The sequence below is a fragment of the Bufo gargarizans genome, chromosome 1, assembly GCF_014858855.1.
Source record: "Bufo gargarizans isolate SCDJY-AF-19 chromosome 1, ASM1485885v1, whole genome shotgun sequence".
NCBI classification, from domain to species: domain Eukaryota; kingdom Metazoa; phylum Chordata; class Amphibia; order Anura; family Bufonidae; genus Bufo; species Bufo gargarizans.
In genome coordinates, this window is record NC_058080.1 from 169,612,141 (window position 1) to 169,626,836 (window position 14,696).

The 14,696-nt window shown below is 42.5% G+C and overlaps 1 protein-coding gene across 3 annotated transcripts in view; it reads right to left on the bottom strand.

Moving 5' to 3' along the window:
* The window catches only part of GLRB (glycine receptor beta), a 93,427-nt gene that overhangs the window by 30,429 nt on the left and 48,302 nt on the right, over window positions 1-14,696 (bottom strand). For all 3 annotated transcript variants that reach the window (XR_006390442.1, XM_044298644.1, XM_044298513.1), the window contains exon 5: window positions 1,513-1,742. Coding sequence is in view for 2 of the 3 variants with exons in the window: in XM_044298644.1 (XP_044154579.1) it covers window positions 1,513-1,742 (230 nt within the window). In the remaining variant the exon portion in view is untranslated. The remainder of the gene's footprint in view (window positions 1-1,512; window positions 1,743-14,696) is intronic.

Below are 14,696 nucleotides of genomic sequence, written 5' to 3' on the forward strand. Positions count from 1 at the left end.
GCGCTCTGTAACCTCACACTGTGTGTGCTGGTTCACAGCACAGCAGACAGAAGATTGCGGGCAGTAAGGAGCGGCAGGTCGTGGAGCAGGGAGGCAGATGAGAGGGATGGGGGCTGATATGAGATAATGGGGGCTGATGAGAGGCATGTGGCTCTTACTGAGGTCATTCACATTGGGGTCTGAGCTGAGGTCTGATTGGGGGTCTCATATGAGGTCTTATTTGGGCCTTATTAACATTCGGGGTCTGATTGGGGCTGTCAGCTGAGGTCTAATTAACATTGGGGGTCTGACCTGAGGTCTAATGAAAAATATTTTTTTCTTATTGTCCTCCTCTAAAACCTAGATGCTTATTATAGGGCGAAAAATACAGTACATTTTATTTGAAATAGTCCATTAATCCTCGTTTAGACGCCCATAATATGGGTGCTTTTTAGCATCCATATTACAACTGCAAATCTCTCAACTGTTTTATCATTCTTGCCCAGGATTGGAGAAAAAAATGGTCTGCTTTATTTTTTCCTTCCAGAAACTGCAGCATTCAATAGCTATTGCCCGACGGATCGTTCAGCTGTCAGCTATCTTTCCAGATTTCCTACCAACTCCCCCGTACACATATATATTTGGTTTGGCCAAACATGTATGTGCTGACAATGGGAACAGAGCTTCTGCCAGACACTCCTGAGAACAAAGGGATGGGGTGAAAAAATTCAGTTCTCCTAATCAGTTATCATCTTTTGGGGGAGACTTAGGTGCTCTCCATATACATTCGATTTTCATCCAACCCACTGTCCTTAGCAGGCTAGGCCGACAATACACTAATGCAAGGCTGCTCAACCTACGGCATTCCAGCTGTTGCAAAAATACAACTCCCAGCATGCCCAGAGAGCCTACTGCTGTCAGACTACAGCAGGGCATGGTGGGAGTTGTAGTTTTACAACAGCTGGTGGGCTGCAGGTTGGGCATCTCTGCACTAATGTATATATTGGCCTGTATCCATGGGCTGAGTCTAGTGCTGAAGCTCTGCTTAGTTGAAGTGATGGTGAGCTGCAATACCAGATATAGCTCACATATAAGAGTCATGTGGCTTGAACAAGTCTAGATAGCTTGGATAGCTAAGCAGCAAGATCAGATGATGGACCACACGTGGTGAACTATGGTTCAGTGCCTAAATGGAGACAGGCGCAGTCAAGTGACAGCAGCCAAAGCAGTGTATATAACATGACCGCTGCCATATGACATCATATGGACAGGGATTACATTGTTTACCTGTAATTTATTGCACTTTTAGTGTGTAGTCACATAAAACGCCCATACTCTTTAATTGCTCTACCATACATTTAGACCGCAAATCTGACAGACCAAAATTAGTGCAAGAGTTACGTTGTAGCTAATATTTTACTGCGCAATCTTTCATTACCTTCACAGTGTAGCACTCACTAAGCGCCGAAAACTTTCCACATATAAATATATCTACTATATAAAAAAGACGATTAAAACTTGAAGGAAATTTACCTCATGCTAAGAAGGACATCTCCATCACGAAAAATAAACAAGAGGATGTTTTCTTGGGTGACATCATGAAAATTGGCGTTCTTTTCATTTGCAAAAAATAAATCTGGCTTCCACAGACACTTAAACATTGTTGGGTCTACTGTGAGAGCATCTGAGCCTCTGAAATCACTGGGAAGTTTTAGTCGGGGATCATTCCATCTCTGCCTTAGAAAGATATTGACCCTGTAGTCCTGCGAAAAACAAACAGATTTTGTGGTTGCTGTACAGTATGTGTGGCTCAAAACAGTCTTTAATGGACAGGCAACATCATCTCTTCATCATGAAGTATCCTAGATTTATTAATGTCACCTAACCACACCTGCTCAATGAAATGAGAATTTATTACATGTGGGAAGTAGCTTTTCCATCTAGTGTTTCTATTGAAGTAGACTTGTCTTTTCCATTTACATGTAGAATATCTAGACTAATCCTGCTAGCAGATGACATTTAACAAGTGCTACCTGAGGGAAGTGGTAGGAGGTAGGCACGAACGTGGTGTTCAAACACAGCATCTACTGTTTTCACCCATATTATATCCACTGCTAGTGCAAAATATCGAAAGAACTACCGTAAATACCCCAAAATAAAAATAAAACAAAAACATAATATAAATAAAATAATATTGTAGGCTGTTTACAGGGTGTCCCACTGATGGAGCCCCTGCGATCAGATATAATCCTCCTATGCCACCCCGTGTTGCAAAGTTCAATGTGAAATCAATAGGCCGGGTCCACCAAACACACTATGGCTAATAAAATTATCTAGAAGTGTATTTTAAAAAGGGTTTTCTAAACCAGACAACCCCCTTATCTACACTTATCCAGCAGAAAAGTGGGCATCAGAGGAAAGGATTGAACAGAGGTTAAATTCCCTGTGGTTTCCCAGTGCACCAAAGTAAGCAGAATGCTCTTGCAATGTGCTGACGGCCATCAAAAATGGCAAAATAAAATACATGTGCATTAATACGTACCTTTATACTATTGACAATGCAGGGAACAAAGCTATTTGGCAACAGAGGTAGTCCGAAATACTGTAAGGCTAGTAGCGCACTAGCGTTAAATTCTTCTGGGAGGCTGTTCCAGCTGAGGACCAGCCTGCAGGAGTTCCTTATATCCGGCATAGCTAGAAGGAGGCGGAGCACCACCAGGCCCCATTGACTATAATAGAACCCGGCGGGAATCCGGTCTGTATATGGCATTAGAGCTGGGGTTCGGCCAGACAAAAACAGGTGCTTGCACTAATGACAAAAGCAGGCAGGATTCCCACCAGGTCCCACTGCAGTCAATGGGCTCGGGCAGGGAAAGGCAGTATCTGGCTATGCCAGATATGATGAACTCCGTCAGGCTGTTCCTCTGCCAGAACAGCCTGCCAAAAGATTTTAACCCTAGTGTGAAACTAACCCAACTTGTTAATACCACAATCGATCCACAATTAGTCACATCTATTAGTAACTGTACTACTCTATTTAACTTCAATACACCACAAAAAAAAAAACAGTACTACTCAGGTCCTTAAAAATATTACAGTCTTCATTAGGTATTCTAAAAAAACACATACATTGAAAAATCACTATAGGGAGACTACTGAGTCACGTCATATACTGTACAATCACCTTCAATAACCGTTTTAATATTAAAGAATGTCAGTGTACTTGGCAATAACCATGATAAAAATGTGGGCAGCAGAGTAATATATACTGTGGGGTTTCGCTCTGGCAGACAGGATTAGCGGATGGAGTACAGAGGCAGTATAGAGGCAACAACAAGTTCTTTGGATCAAACAGTTCAATGTTTTATTCACACTTTAGGCAAGTGACAAAACAAGCAGTCATAATCAAGCAAAACGTCACCTTGCGGTGTTGGTGGTAATTCACACCATGCAGCAATTCTGCCTCAAAGAGTCCTTGACCATAGCAGCACCAACCTGTTTTCACGCCAAACAGGTAGCAAGCCTTCATCCAGACACAAGGCTCCCAGATCCCAACACAGAGACACGGCTTCTGAGCCCAGCTGCCTATTTAATGACAGTCAGGTGCTGCCAAAACCTGGACTGGCACTTAAAATCCGGTCTGGTATTTGACATCACCTGGCTGTAAATCAGCCCAGCAGCAAAGGCTGGAAGGAAAATACCCGTTTTCCCAGACAAAACCTCTCACTGTGTCACAATACATCCAAAGGTTAAATGTCTGTGGGGCCAAATTTAAAGGGAACCTGTCACCTGGATTTTGGGTATAAGGCTGAGGACATGAGCTGCTAGATTGCTGCAATATCCAGTCCCCATAGCTCTCTGTGCTTTTATTTATATGATTTTATAGATATTTAAATGAACCTTAGATGAGTCCTGTCTCCTCCATGCTTCTGGGCGTATAAAAGACGACCCCCAACTTTTCCAGTTAAAATATAGGGTTTGGGATATACTCGCCGTATAAGACTACCCCTACAACGCTATTTACTTTGGCATCAAAATCTGCAGGCAATTGTTGTGCAATTTTCATCTTTTGCCTCAGTACCATATTATGCCTTTCCAATAATCTAGTACACCAGGATACAGTGGCCTTAAATCTGTTGCTGTGATCTGGGTTAGATTTGGCCACTGAAGTGCAAACATAATTTATTTTGTGTCACTATATAATGTCTGCTACGTGTTTTTCGAGTTCTGGCCAATGTGGGGTGCCTCTTCTTAATGCACACTTACCCCTTGGCATACTCTTTAATGCTTTTTCATTTGCCTTCCAGTCCCGAACCATCTTTTCTGTTACTCCATATTGTCTTGCAGCAAAGCAGTTATTATGTTCCATGGCAAAGTTTACAACTTTAAGTTTGAAACTGGCTTCATATTTCTTTCTTCTTGCTGGTAGAGTCAGGATGGGGTCTTGACTGTTAGCAATTTGTGTACTGTACTGTATGTACTGGTGCTGTACTGTATGAACCAGTACAGATACTGGTGCTGTAGTATTCACCACCACATGTATATGCTCCCCAGATAGACTCTGTTTTATCACCACAGATAAGATGCACACCAAACTTCATTAGAGATCCGCCGTTCCAACATTAGAATTGGCTAAAGTGCAGATGCTCCTGCTTCCCCCTGCCTTCCCTCAGAATCGCCAATCCAACCCAGTATACAACAACCAGCCAATCACGGCAAGCAATGTACCGGTATTTTCTGTGCACACTGCATACAAAGCCTGCTTGGATTGGGTGGGTCAGCTCTCTTCCAGCCTGCCCAGCCCTCCCTGTCTTCAAGACGATCTGAGTGGTAGTGCGCAATGTGATACTGCCGGCATGAGAAAACTACTGAGAGCAGGGAGAGGGGGCTGCTTCAGGAGCGGCTGGCCGGGATGCAGCGCACGGTGGCTCAGCTAGAGGGCGCCTGTCCCTGAAGCTGGAGAAGGACAGATATATCTGTAAAGAATAAATCAAGGCAACTGGACGTACTGTAGATTTCTTGAAAACGTTTCACTCGTTCTTCCAACGAGCTTTCTCAATTCTGAATGACTGTACAAAAATTCTCTGGGAATAAATATGTAACTGAATCAACATCTGGTAATTATACCCAGCGTGTGGTCAAAGGTGTTGATTCCATTATCCTAATTGGAGTCAGTAGGTGATAATGACCTCCCAGAAAAAGGTGTCAAGACAGCAATGTATGTGGCAGACAATAGATGTCTAACCCCCCCCCCCCCCCCCCCACCTCTATTCAAGCTTGGCTTCTCCATTTTAACGTAGATGGCCTCCTTCACACCTCGTTTGTACCAATCGGCCTCCTTATCCAAAACACGTACTTGACTGTCTTCAAAGGTGTGACCTGTTTCTTTTAGATGTAAGTACACGGCTGAATCTTCTCTAGTCTGGCTAGGAAGCAAGTTTCAGCCCGCCGTATACCGGCATATAAGACTACACCCGTCATATAAGACGACCCCCAACTTTTGAGAATATTTTCATGTGTTAAAATGTAGTCTTATAAGTATGAAAATACAGTATATAAAATTGTTTGACACAATAAAAGCACAGGGAGCTATGGGGACAGGATATTGTGGATGTGCTAGCGGCGATCTAGCAGCCCATGTCCTCAGCTCTATACCCAAAATCCCGGTGACAGGTTCCCTTTAATTCTAGTGCTAACATTCCAATCTCAGTTTATAATTGGCGACAGACAGATCCATAGTACCTAAATATAGTACATTGCACAAACAGAACTTCTATCCTTTCATAACATACCTAAAGTGCACGTGTATATGGCGGACTTCCCCTCTACGTGCGTTTCGCGGTAAAGCTTTTTCGGGAGGAGCTCATAAGAAGAATGTTTTTTGTAATAACATACAAGGGGACAGATAATTAATTCCGTAATATACAAAGGAAGGTCCAGGAAAGCGGCTTTTGTCACTACCACACAATATTGTTTTCTATGTTCCCTTGAAATACTTTGGTTGAAACTCTATGCCCAGCATTTTTTTCTATAATGTTTATCCTCAACGTCAACCTTTCTTCTCTGATACACGAGGCAATAAACAATATTCACTCGTGCAGGAAAGAAGAGAGAAAGAGAATGGAAAACATCAATGTCATGAACCTGCAGGGACTCGTACTATTAAAAAGCAATGTACAAAGTGTTGTGAGCAGAGAAAATCCCACAATTTGGCCGTGTAAGTGGTTAATGATCTGGATTAGCAGCAGGACGGATCATTGCGAGGTCGCATCGAGTAAAACTTCTGGGTATACAACTTCAATTATTTAAATAAGAAAAGAGACAGAATCAGCCTCCGAATGATGTGGTCTTAGACCTTAGTTGCATTAGGAGTTCAATTAGTAATCACTAGGTCTTCTATCCACAAACCAATTTTCAAGTCATGTTCATAGCCAGCCATGAATTACCTCATTAGCGTAGCTAAAATTCACTTTACGACTCGCCACCTCAAGAAAGATAATTACAAGTATAATTTGTGTTATCAGCATCCATATTTTAACAAATGGTAAATGTAATGCCAAGATTAGTATTCTCCAACGTACTGCAATTCCTTCTCAAATCCAGTACTATGCCAGACCAGTTACACTTGTCTTGTTTCCTTGTTCAATTATATTTTCCTTGTTCGAATCGCACAAAGCCCTGCCAGACGGCGGGCCACCAAGCCGTTAACAACTAGATACAGCTATGCAGGCTTACCTTTAGTCAACCAGATGATGAGGACAAATCATTCAGCATCTACAAGTGAAGAGGTCGCTGTGTAGAACAGTTTTACTGGTGGGTTTGGCTTATTTTTCAGAAATCCACCAAAATGTAAGTGGGTCTAATGATTTTGCTTCCTATCTATGACAATTTTGGTGAGTCTACATACTCAACTGTGCACTCTATACCTCCTCCCCATATTTTTCATTCCTCTTCTCCTTACTACCGCTCCTCAATGGATTTTTCTTCCAGTCTTTAAAAGGGTTCTCCGGGAATTAAGAAAATTAAAATACTTAACTATTACTTTATGATAAATATATTCTCAAATATCTTTCATTATTTAGGCTACTTTCACACTAGCGTTCGGGTGTCCGCTTGTGAGCTCCGTTTGAAGGGGCTCACAAGCTGCCCCGAACGCATCCGTACTGCCCTAATGCATTCTGAGTGGACGCGGATCCGCTCAGAATGCATCAGTCTGGCGGCGTTCAGCCTCCGCTCCGCTCGCCTCCGCACGGACAGGCGGACAGCTGAACGCTGCTTGCAGCGTTCGGGTGTCTGCCTGGCCGTGCGGATCCGTCCAGACTTACAATGTAAGTCAATGGGGACGGATCCGTTTGAAGATGACACACTATGGCTCAATCTTCAAACGGATCCGTCCCCCATTGACTTTACATTGAAAGTCTGGACGGATCCGTCTGAGGCTACTTTCACAATTTTTTTAACATTATAATGCAGACGGGTCCGTACTGAACGGAGCCACCATCTGCATTATATGAGCGGATCCGTCTCAGATGGATCCGCTCTGAACGCAAGTGTGAAAGTAGCCTTATAATGGCTCGTTTTGTCTGAGGAGCAATCATCAGGGGAAACAAAATGGCTGCTGTCCCATTAGTTCACAGAAAACCTGTCCTGATCACACATGAGGACAAGTTACTTTACAGCACTGAGGTAAAGGGCTGTCTCATCATCCTCTCTACTTGTCAGGGATTATGATCCTCAATACAAATAAGAACCTTAGCTGAATCTCTGGGGAATTTAGTTCATGAGCAGACATGAAGTACAGAGAGGACGGACAGGACAGACTGGGGTAATGTGTTGCTGTGGTAATGAAGACTACATACAAGTGCTGCTGCACATTAGCCATACCTCACCCTCCTCTCATGTCTCCTCATCATCTCCATTCCCACAGAGACTCACCTGTATTCAGGATCATGATTCGTGACAAGCAGAGCAGAGAGGAGGATGAGGCAGTACTATGGCTCATTGTGGTGAAGTAACTTGTCCTCCTGTGTGATTTGGACGGGTTTTGAGTGTACTGATAGGACGGCGGCCATTTTATTTCTCCTAATGATTGCACCCTAGACAAAACAAGCCATTCTAAGTAATGAAAGGTATTTGTGAATATATTTATTAAAAAATAATACTTAAGCATTTTCATTTTTTTAATTCCTGGAGAACCCCTTTAATCAGCCTCTTTGACACAGTCCAGTAGGTAAAATTTTTGTGTCAGCCCCATAGAAGTAAATGGATATGTTGCAGCACTTGCCATTCATTGCTGTGGGACTTACAAAAAAAGCAGAGTGTGCTTGAGGGTGGCTGCGCCAGCTTGGTCCGCTCTTTCTCACTTTGTGGGCTCAATTCTAGCAATAGGTGCAGGTCCCAGAGGTGGGACCCACACCTATCAGACAATTTGGGCATATCCCATTGTACATACCAGTTTTTGATAGTCCCAAGTAAATTCATGGTAAACTACAACATAAAACACATCTAATAGAATTTTATAATCAGATGGGTGACATAAGGTTTTATAATAATACTTTTTGGTTAATTAGTTGTTATTAGGAAAACCTAATGTACAAAAAGTGCTGTTAGGCCATTATAGCCAAGACTGTTCTCACTATTTCATATGAAGTAATAAAGATCTTTCAACAGGATTACTGTTAATGTGTACCCCAAAGATTCTCTCTATTAAGGGATCCAGTGTGCTGAACTACAATTTAGACTCACCATGTGCCTTCAAATACTCTAGCAGAAGATGACTGGAAACATCCATGAAAGATAGTAGGATCTTGTTAAGCCTATTGAAGCATCACAGAATTCTGCTCTACATACATTAAATGATGCCTTACTAACAATTGCCAGGGGCCACTTCTAACCCTTTTCTCTGATATCGTCTCAAAATATCTCTTGACGATGTGCCTAAAGGAGCCGGCTGTCAGATGGATTTAGCAAAAATGTTTGCCATAGTAGAGCTGCATGCTGCAAAGCGGAAAACCGGATGAGCTTCATGTATTGTTTTTCCCTTCACAATACTATGTACATATTTTTGAAAACTACTTGAGATCCATCTCTTTATCAGACACAAGCAATGGTCTATCCACTTGACCAACCGATGTTAGAGATTATCGTACAGTTTACTATTTAAATTAGATTTCCCAGCTGCATGGGTAATGTTGGTAATATCTTTGTCGTGACTCAGAGCCAGGGATGGACTGGCAACTTAATGTGGCCATCGAAAAACAAAAAAAAGTTGCCCCCACCTTGAAGGTGGGACCAAACTGATCCCACAAGAACACGGGCCAACACAAGTAGGCAAGGACAGTAGAAGTACAGGGAGAGCAATACCATTGTGCAGCATAAAATACCGCCACAGTGCAGCACACAAAATACAGAGGACAGTGAAATTCCAGAGGCCACCTGAGGCTGCCAGCCAGGTATATAAAATATCTAAAGCTCCGGGTATGAATTAATGACGAGAGCATAAGATTGTTATGTACCCAGCCAGCAGGGGTGAGGAGGGCTCAAGGGGGCCTGGCCATTGGGGGTCTATGACCAGTCTGCCCCATTTCAGAGCTTGTAACAAGGTGATAATTTACTTTAAATGCACATTGACAGAACCACAAATGTCCAGTCTTTTATTAGCCAGTACACAGGAGGCAGAATATGGCACCACATGATATCCACATTTTATGTGAATGGTATTTATCATGCTAATCTGCAGCTGGCAAACACTGGCTACGAAAATCAGCAGCCGCGTGTTAAATATAGAAAAGAAGCAGAAATATTACAAATAAATCCGTCAGAGGGCCAAATAGCTGACAGCAAATGGCAAGCTTGTAGGTTTAGTTGAATGCTGAACTTCGTATTCAAGAAAAGGTGGATGGCTCCAGTTAGTGGCTGATTGACGCTTGATGTAGGATTCGCAGCCAAGGAAAAGGAAATATTAAGTATAAAGAATGTGCGGCTGAGAGCACAACCCAATCGGAGACGAGGGGAGTCAAGATCAAAAGCTCTCTCTCTGAGTACTTGCTTTATGCCATCGCCACTGTTTTGATTGGCCAAAAACGTGAACTTGTGCACTGAATTAATATCGTGTTCCAGATACTCTATTAGAGGCCCTCACATTTCTGACATCAATCAAGCACAGTTTTTTCTTATAGTCGCTTGAAGGTAAATTAAAATCAATCACATATTGTTCTAGTTACTTCATACAGGCAGATTAGCCATGAAGCAACTAGAATAAAACATGTATTACCACCTACATTCCTCTGCCTTCATATTTCATCTCTCCATTTAGAAAAACCTGGCCTCTGGCTCCATGCTTACTTCTCATCTGAAGCTACCTCCTTTAAATCCTAAAAATGACCTGAATAATCATCCGCTTTCGTAACGCTTCCATTTGCATTTCTAATTTACTGAAAATCATAAGGCCTCTTACACTTCCTTGGGTTTCAAGTGGTTTTCATAGCTTTTAAAAAAAAATTAAAAATGCTTTTTTTCTTCAATTTCTCACACCCTATAGAGTAGCCTATGGGGTAAAAATCATAAAAAAAAAAAAAAAAAAAACACCATAGTAAGAGCATACTGACTTCTGAAAACAATAAAAAAAAATATAAAAAACACACAAATGCAACAAAAATGCCACAACCAAAACAATATATACGGTATGTAGCTTTATATTTCACTGCAAACTTTAAAGAGGACCTGCCACCTCCCTGACATGTGTGTTTTAGTAACTGCATGCATTCCCCATGTAATACCAATTCTGGAGAATCGCAGTGCTATTCCTCAATCATTCATCCTCGAAGTTTACGATTACCAGTTGGGGGAGTCCCTGCACACTGGCAATTCATTCATAAACTTCTACCAAGAATAATAGAGCAATGGCACAGCACAGAGTCCTAACAGTAGAGGCTCCATAATTCTTAGCACCTGGGGACAGCAAGCAGTTAAACAGGTATGTCAGGAGGGGTGACAGGCGCTCTTTAAAGTACTGTAAGGCTACTTTCATATATGGGCTGATCCAGCACTGGTAAAGCCTGCTGGAGTTCCTTGTAACCTGTAAAGCCGGATAGGGCCAGAGCACCGCCAGACCCCACTGACTATAATGGGAACTGGGTGGAATCCGACCTGTTTCCGACATTAGTGCCGGGGATTCAGCTGGACAAAAAACACTGCTTGCAATAGTTTTGTCCGGCCGAATCCTGACGCTCATGCCGTAAACAGGAGAGATCCCTGCCGGGTCCCGTTATAGTCAAGGGGCTCCGGCAATGAAAGGCAATGTCCGACAGGCAGACAGCTTTAACGAATGTGAAACTAGCTGAGACGGCCAATGGCCGCACAATTTGAAGGTAATGCCTCAGTTTTACCAACAAAATTATGCGGCCAGCCCCAGAGTGTAAACCCAGCCTTAGTTAGAACAATTTCTATGCACAAGGCACTTTGGGGGACATTTCTCTTCGCCTGTACTTCAGAAAACTGGTGTCAAAAAGTTGCAAAATTTGGCACACACCTTTTGGGCACTTTTCCAAAGAGTGGGCAGAGCAGGGCGGGCAGTGTAGGGCTGGCACAGCTCATAGCGTTTTTTTACAGTCTACACCAGGATATATTGTAGGGGAATATTTACAGCTCCCATGCTGGTGTGGATTTCCATTTTGGTGCAAGGACCTGCACAGATGCACCACAATTATTGAGAGGCATGCTCCTTTTAATAATTGTGGCAGATGTACACCAGCAGAGACAGGTTATAATCGGCATGTTATACGCCAGTCTGCGTAAGCGTCCCCAATTTACATATATGAATAGAAAATGAACCAAAAAACGGATTTTACCCCCATACTCACTCATATTTTTTAAAAGTAGATATCTTCAGGAAGCAAAACTTTTCATCCTGCCCTCCACCTTAATAGGACACTAAGGTTATATGCTGTACATGCTCTACAGTAAAAGGGTTAAATTGTTTGCCATTTACACAATGAGCAAGCAGGGGTGTGTGGCAGGTGATAAATTTTTCTTCCTTTTTTTCCCCATTTATTTGAAGCTTTATATTAGGAATGGCAAGGTGGGTTTTACTATATATAGTATAATAAAATTGGGCACTGTGAGGACCAATATACAGTGCATTTGGAAAAAGGCCCTTTCCCTTCTTTCACATTTTGTTATGTTGTGGTATTGGGTGGTAATGAGGCCTTAAAAAGCATAAGCTACAGCAAACATGTAAAGTGATCATAAAGGTTATGACCTAAAAAATAACAAATAATAAGTTATGTCTTCCAAGAACCATTTTTTAAATTTCCACTTTAACCTGCATCCATTAACCCCTTAAGGACCCTTGACGTACTAGTACGTCATGGTGGCAAGCGACTTGCCGACCTTTGACGTATATGATTATCGATCGGGCACAGGACCTGTGCGTGCCTGATCAATGCAGCGGCCTGGCTGTGACTGCCGTATCTGCCAGCATCGCTGTAAATGCCAATGTCGGCGGATTAAACCCTTATATTTCCCCACCAACACTGACTGCGTTTTTTACGAGGATCGCAGAGGGAAGGGGGCTTCCTCTGCCTCTCCATCGGCCCCCTGCGCTGCCATGGAAACCCCCAGGCCTCACAAAAGGCCTCGGGATCTGCCATATACAGACTCCTGTGAGACCCAGGCTGTTAGTGTAGTACAGCATGTATTGTACTACATTGAAACAGGGATCAGACCCTGAAATGTCAAAGACCCTGTACTGGAAAAAAGAAAAAAAAAAAAGTTTTATAGAAAATAAAAAATAAATAAAATTACAGTAAAAAATTGTCCCCTTCGTTTCAGTGATTTTTAATAAAAAATATAAAAATAGACATTAGATATTGCCGCATCCGTAATGAGCGGCTCTACAAAAACATCAAATTACCCACCCCCTCAGGTGAACTCCATAGAAAATTTTTATAAAAACTGTGACAAAAAAGCCATTTTTGGTCACCTTGCTCCAAAAAAGTTTAATATTTAATGATCAAAAAAATCTTATGTAACAAAAAATAGTAACAATAAAAACATTAACTCTTCCAGCAAGAAAAACAAGCCCCTACACAAGACGTTTGGCAAAAAAAATAAAAATAAATACGTCTTTCAGAAAAAGGAGACATAAAAACATGATTTTTAACAAAAATGCTTTTTGTTGTGTAAAACTTGAAATAAATAAAAGACACATATTCGGTATCGCTGCATCCGTAATGACCAGTTGTCACGACCATGTTTATGGCCGTGACTCCTTGGGAGCCGCATACAGTTGCCCGCGGTTTGGGTTGTAGTGTCAACCGCAGCTGGAGGCATAATGTGGTTAGCCTCAAGTGCGGTTGCCGCGGACAACAGCTATGTGTGCGGTTCCCTTGGAGTTGTGTGCGTGTTTGTATACACTTTTGTATGTCTGTGTGCACTCTGTTTATGTTTGGTGCGCACTGACATCTTCCCTTCACTGTGGCTGTCCGTGGCAACGTTTGGTTGTATGGTGTACATGTGGTGGCAGTGTCCTGGCCTTCGGGCTGACTCCCAGGACACGGTTACCACCCATGTGGTTGCCTGCGGCAACAGCCACAGTGTGTTTGTTGTTTGGACACTTCCCCTTTAAGTTGTGTTTTCCCTTCTGTGGTTTTGGAAGGGTTAACTCCCTTTCTGTGTGTGTGAGTCACGGGGTGTGTCTGATTGTTGGGTGTGGCCTCTTGGCCCTATAAAGCCTGAGTTGTAGGCAGTAGTCAGGGAGGGTGCTTCAGTGGGGGCCATCCTTCTGGTCATAGCAAAATAATATCTCGTTTGGTGTCTTGAAGATGTGTTTGGCTTTATGCTCCTTTATTGCACCTATGGTCCTGGGTTCCCATGTGATGTGTGTTGTGTGCTGAGTCCTTTTGTTTGTGGATAGCAGTCCTTCCACATGGGTTCCAGGCTTTGTGTCTATGGCAGGTGAGTGTTGTGTTTGTTGGCAAGTACCTGCCATTGCCATAGGTTGTATTTGTTCTCCTTTCCTTGCAGCTTGGCCAGTGAGACTCCTGTTCCTCCGTATCCAGAAGGAACAGGTTGTCTTACCCTGACTCCTAGTCCAGGGACTGGTCGGAGGTTGAGTTAGGGATCCGAGGTTCCGGAGCATGGGTCCTCCTACCTTAAAGGTCGGCCCATGCAGCTAGGAGTTAGGGTCAGGTTAGGGACGCTTTAGGAGGTGACCTGCTCCCTAATCCTGTTGTCCTGGTCAAGCAGCGACCATCTTCCATCACCGAACGGCTGAGGGTTTCCCCCATCCTCAGCCGTGACACCAGTTCTCTAAAAATATCACAAGATCTTTTGCTTCAGGTGAACACCATAAAAAGAAAAAAAAAAAGTCTAATATTGAATGATCAAAAAATCTTATATACCCAAAAATGGTATCAATAAAAATGTCAACTCTTCCCATAACAAACGAGCCTCTACATAAGACGAGTGGCAGATAAAAAAAATATGGCTTTCAGAAAATGGAGACCCAAAAATATGATTTAAAAAAATAAAATGCTTTATGTAAAACTGAAACAAAAAAATTAAAAATACATATTTGGTATCAGCGTGTCCGTAACAACCTGCTCTTTAAAAATAACACATGATATGTCCTGTCAGTTGAATGTTATAAAAAAACATTAGTGCCAGAACAGCCATTTTTTGTTACCTTGCCTTACAAAAAGTGTAGTATTGAGCAA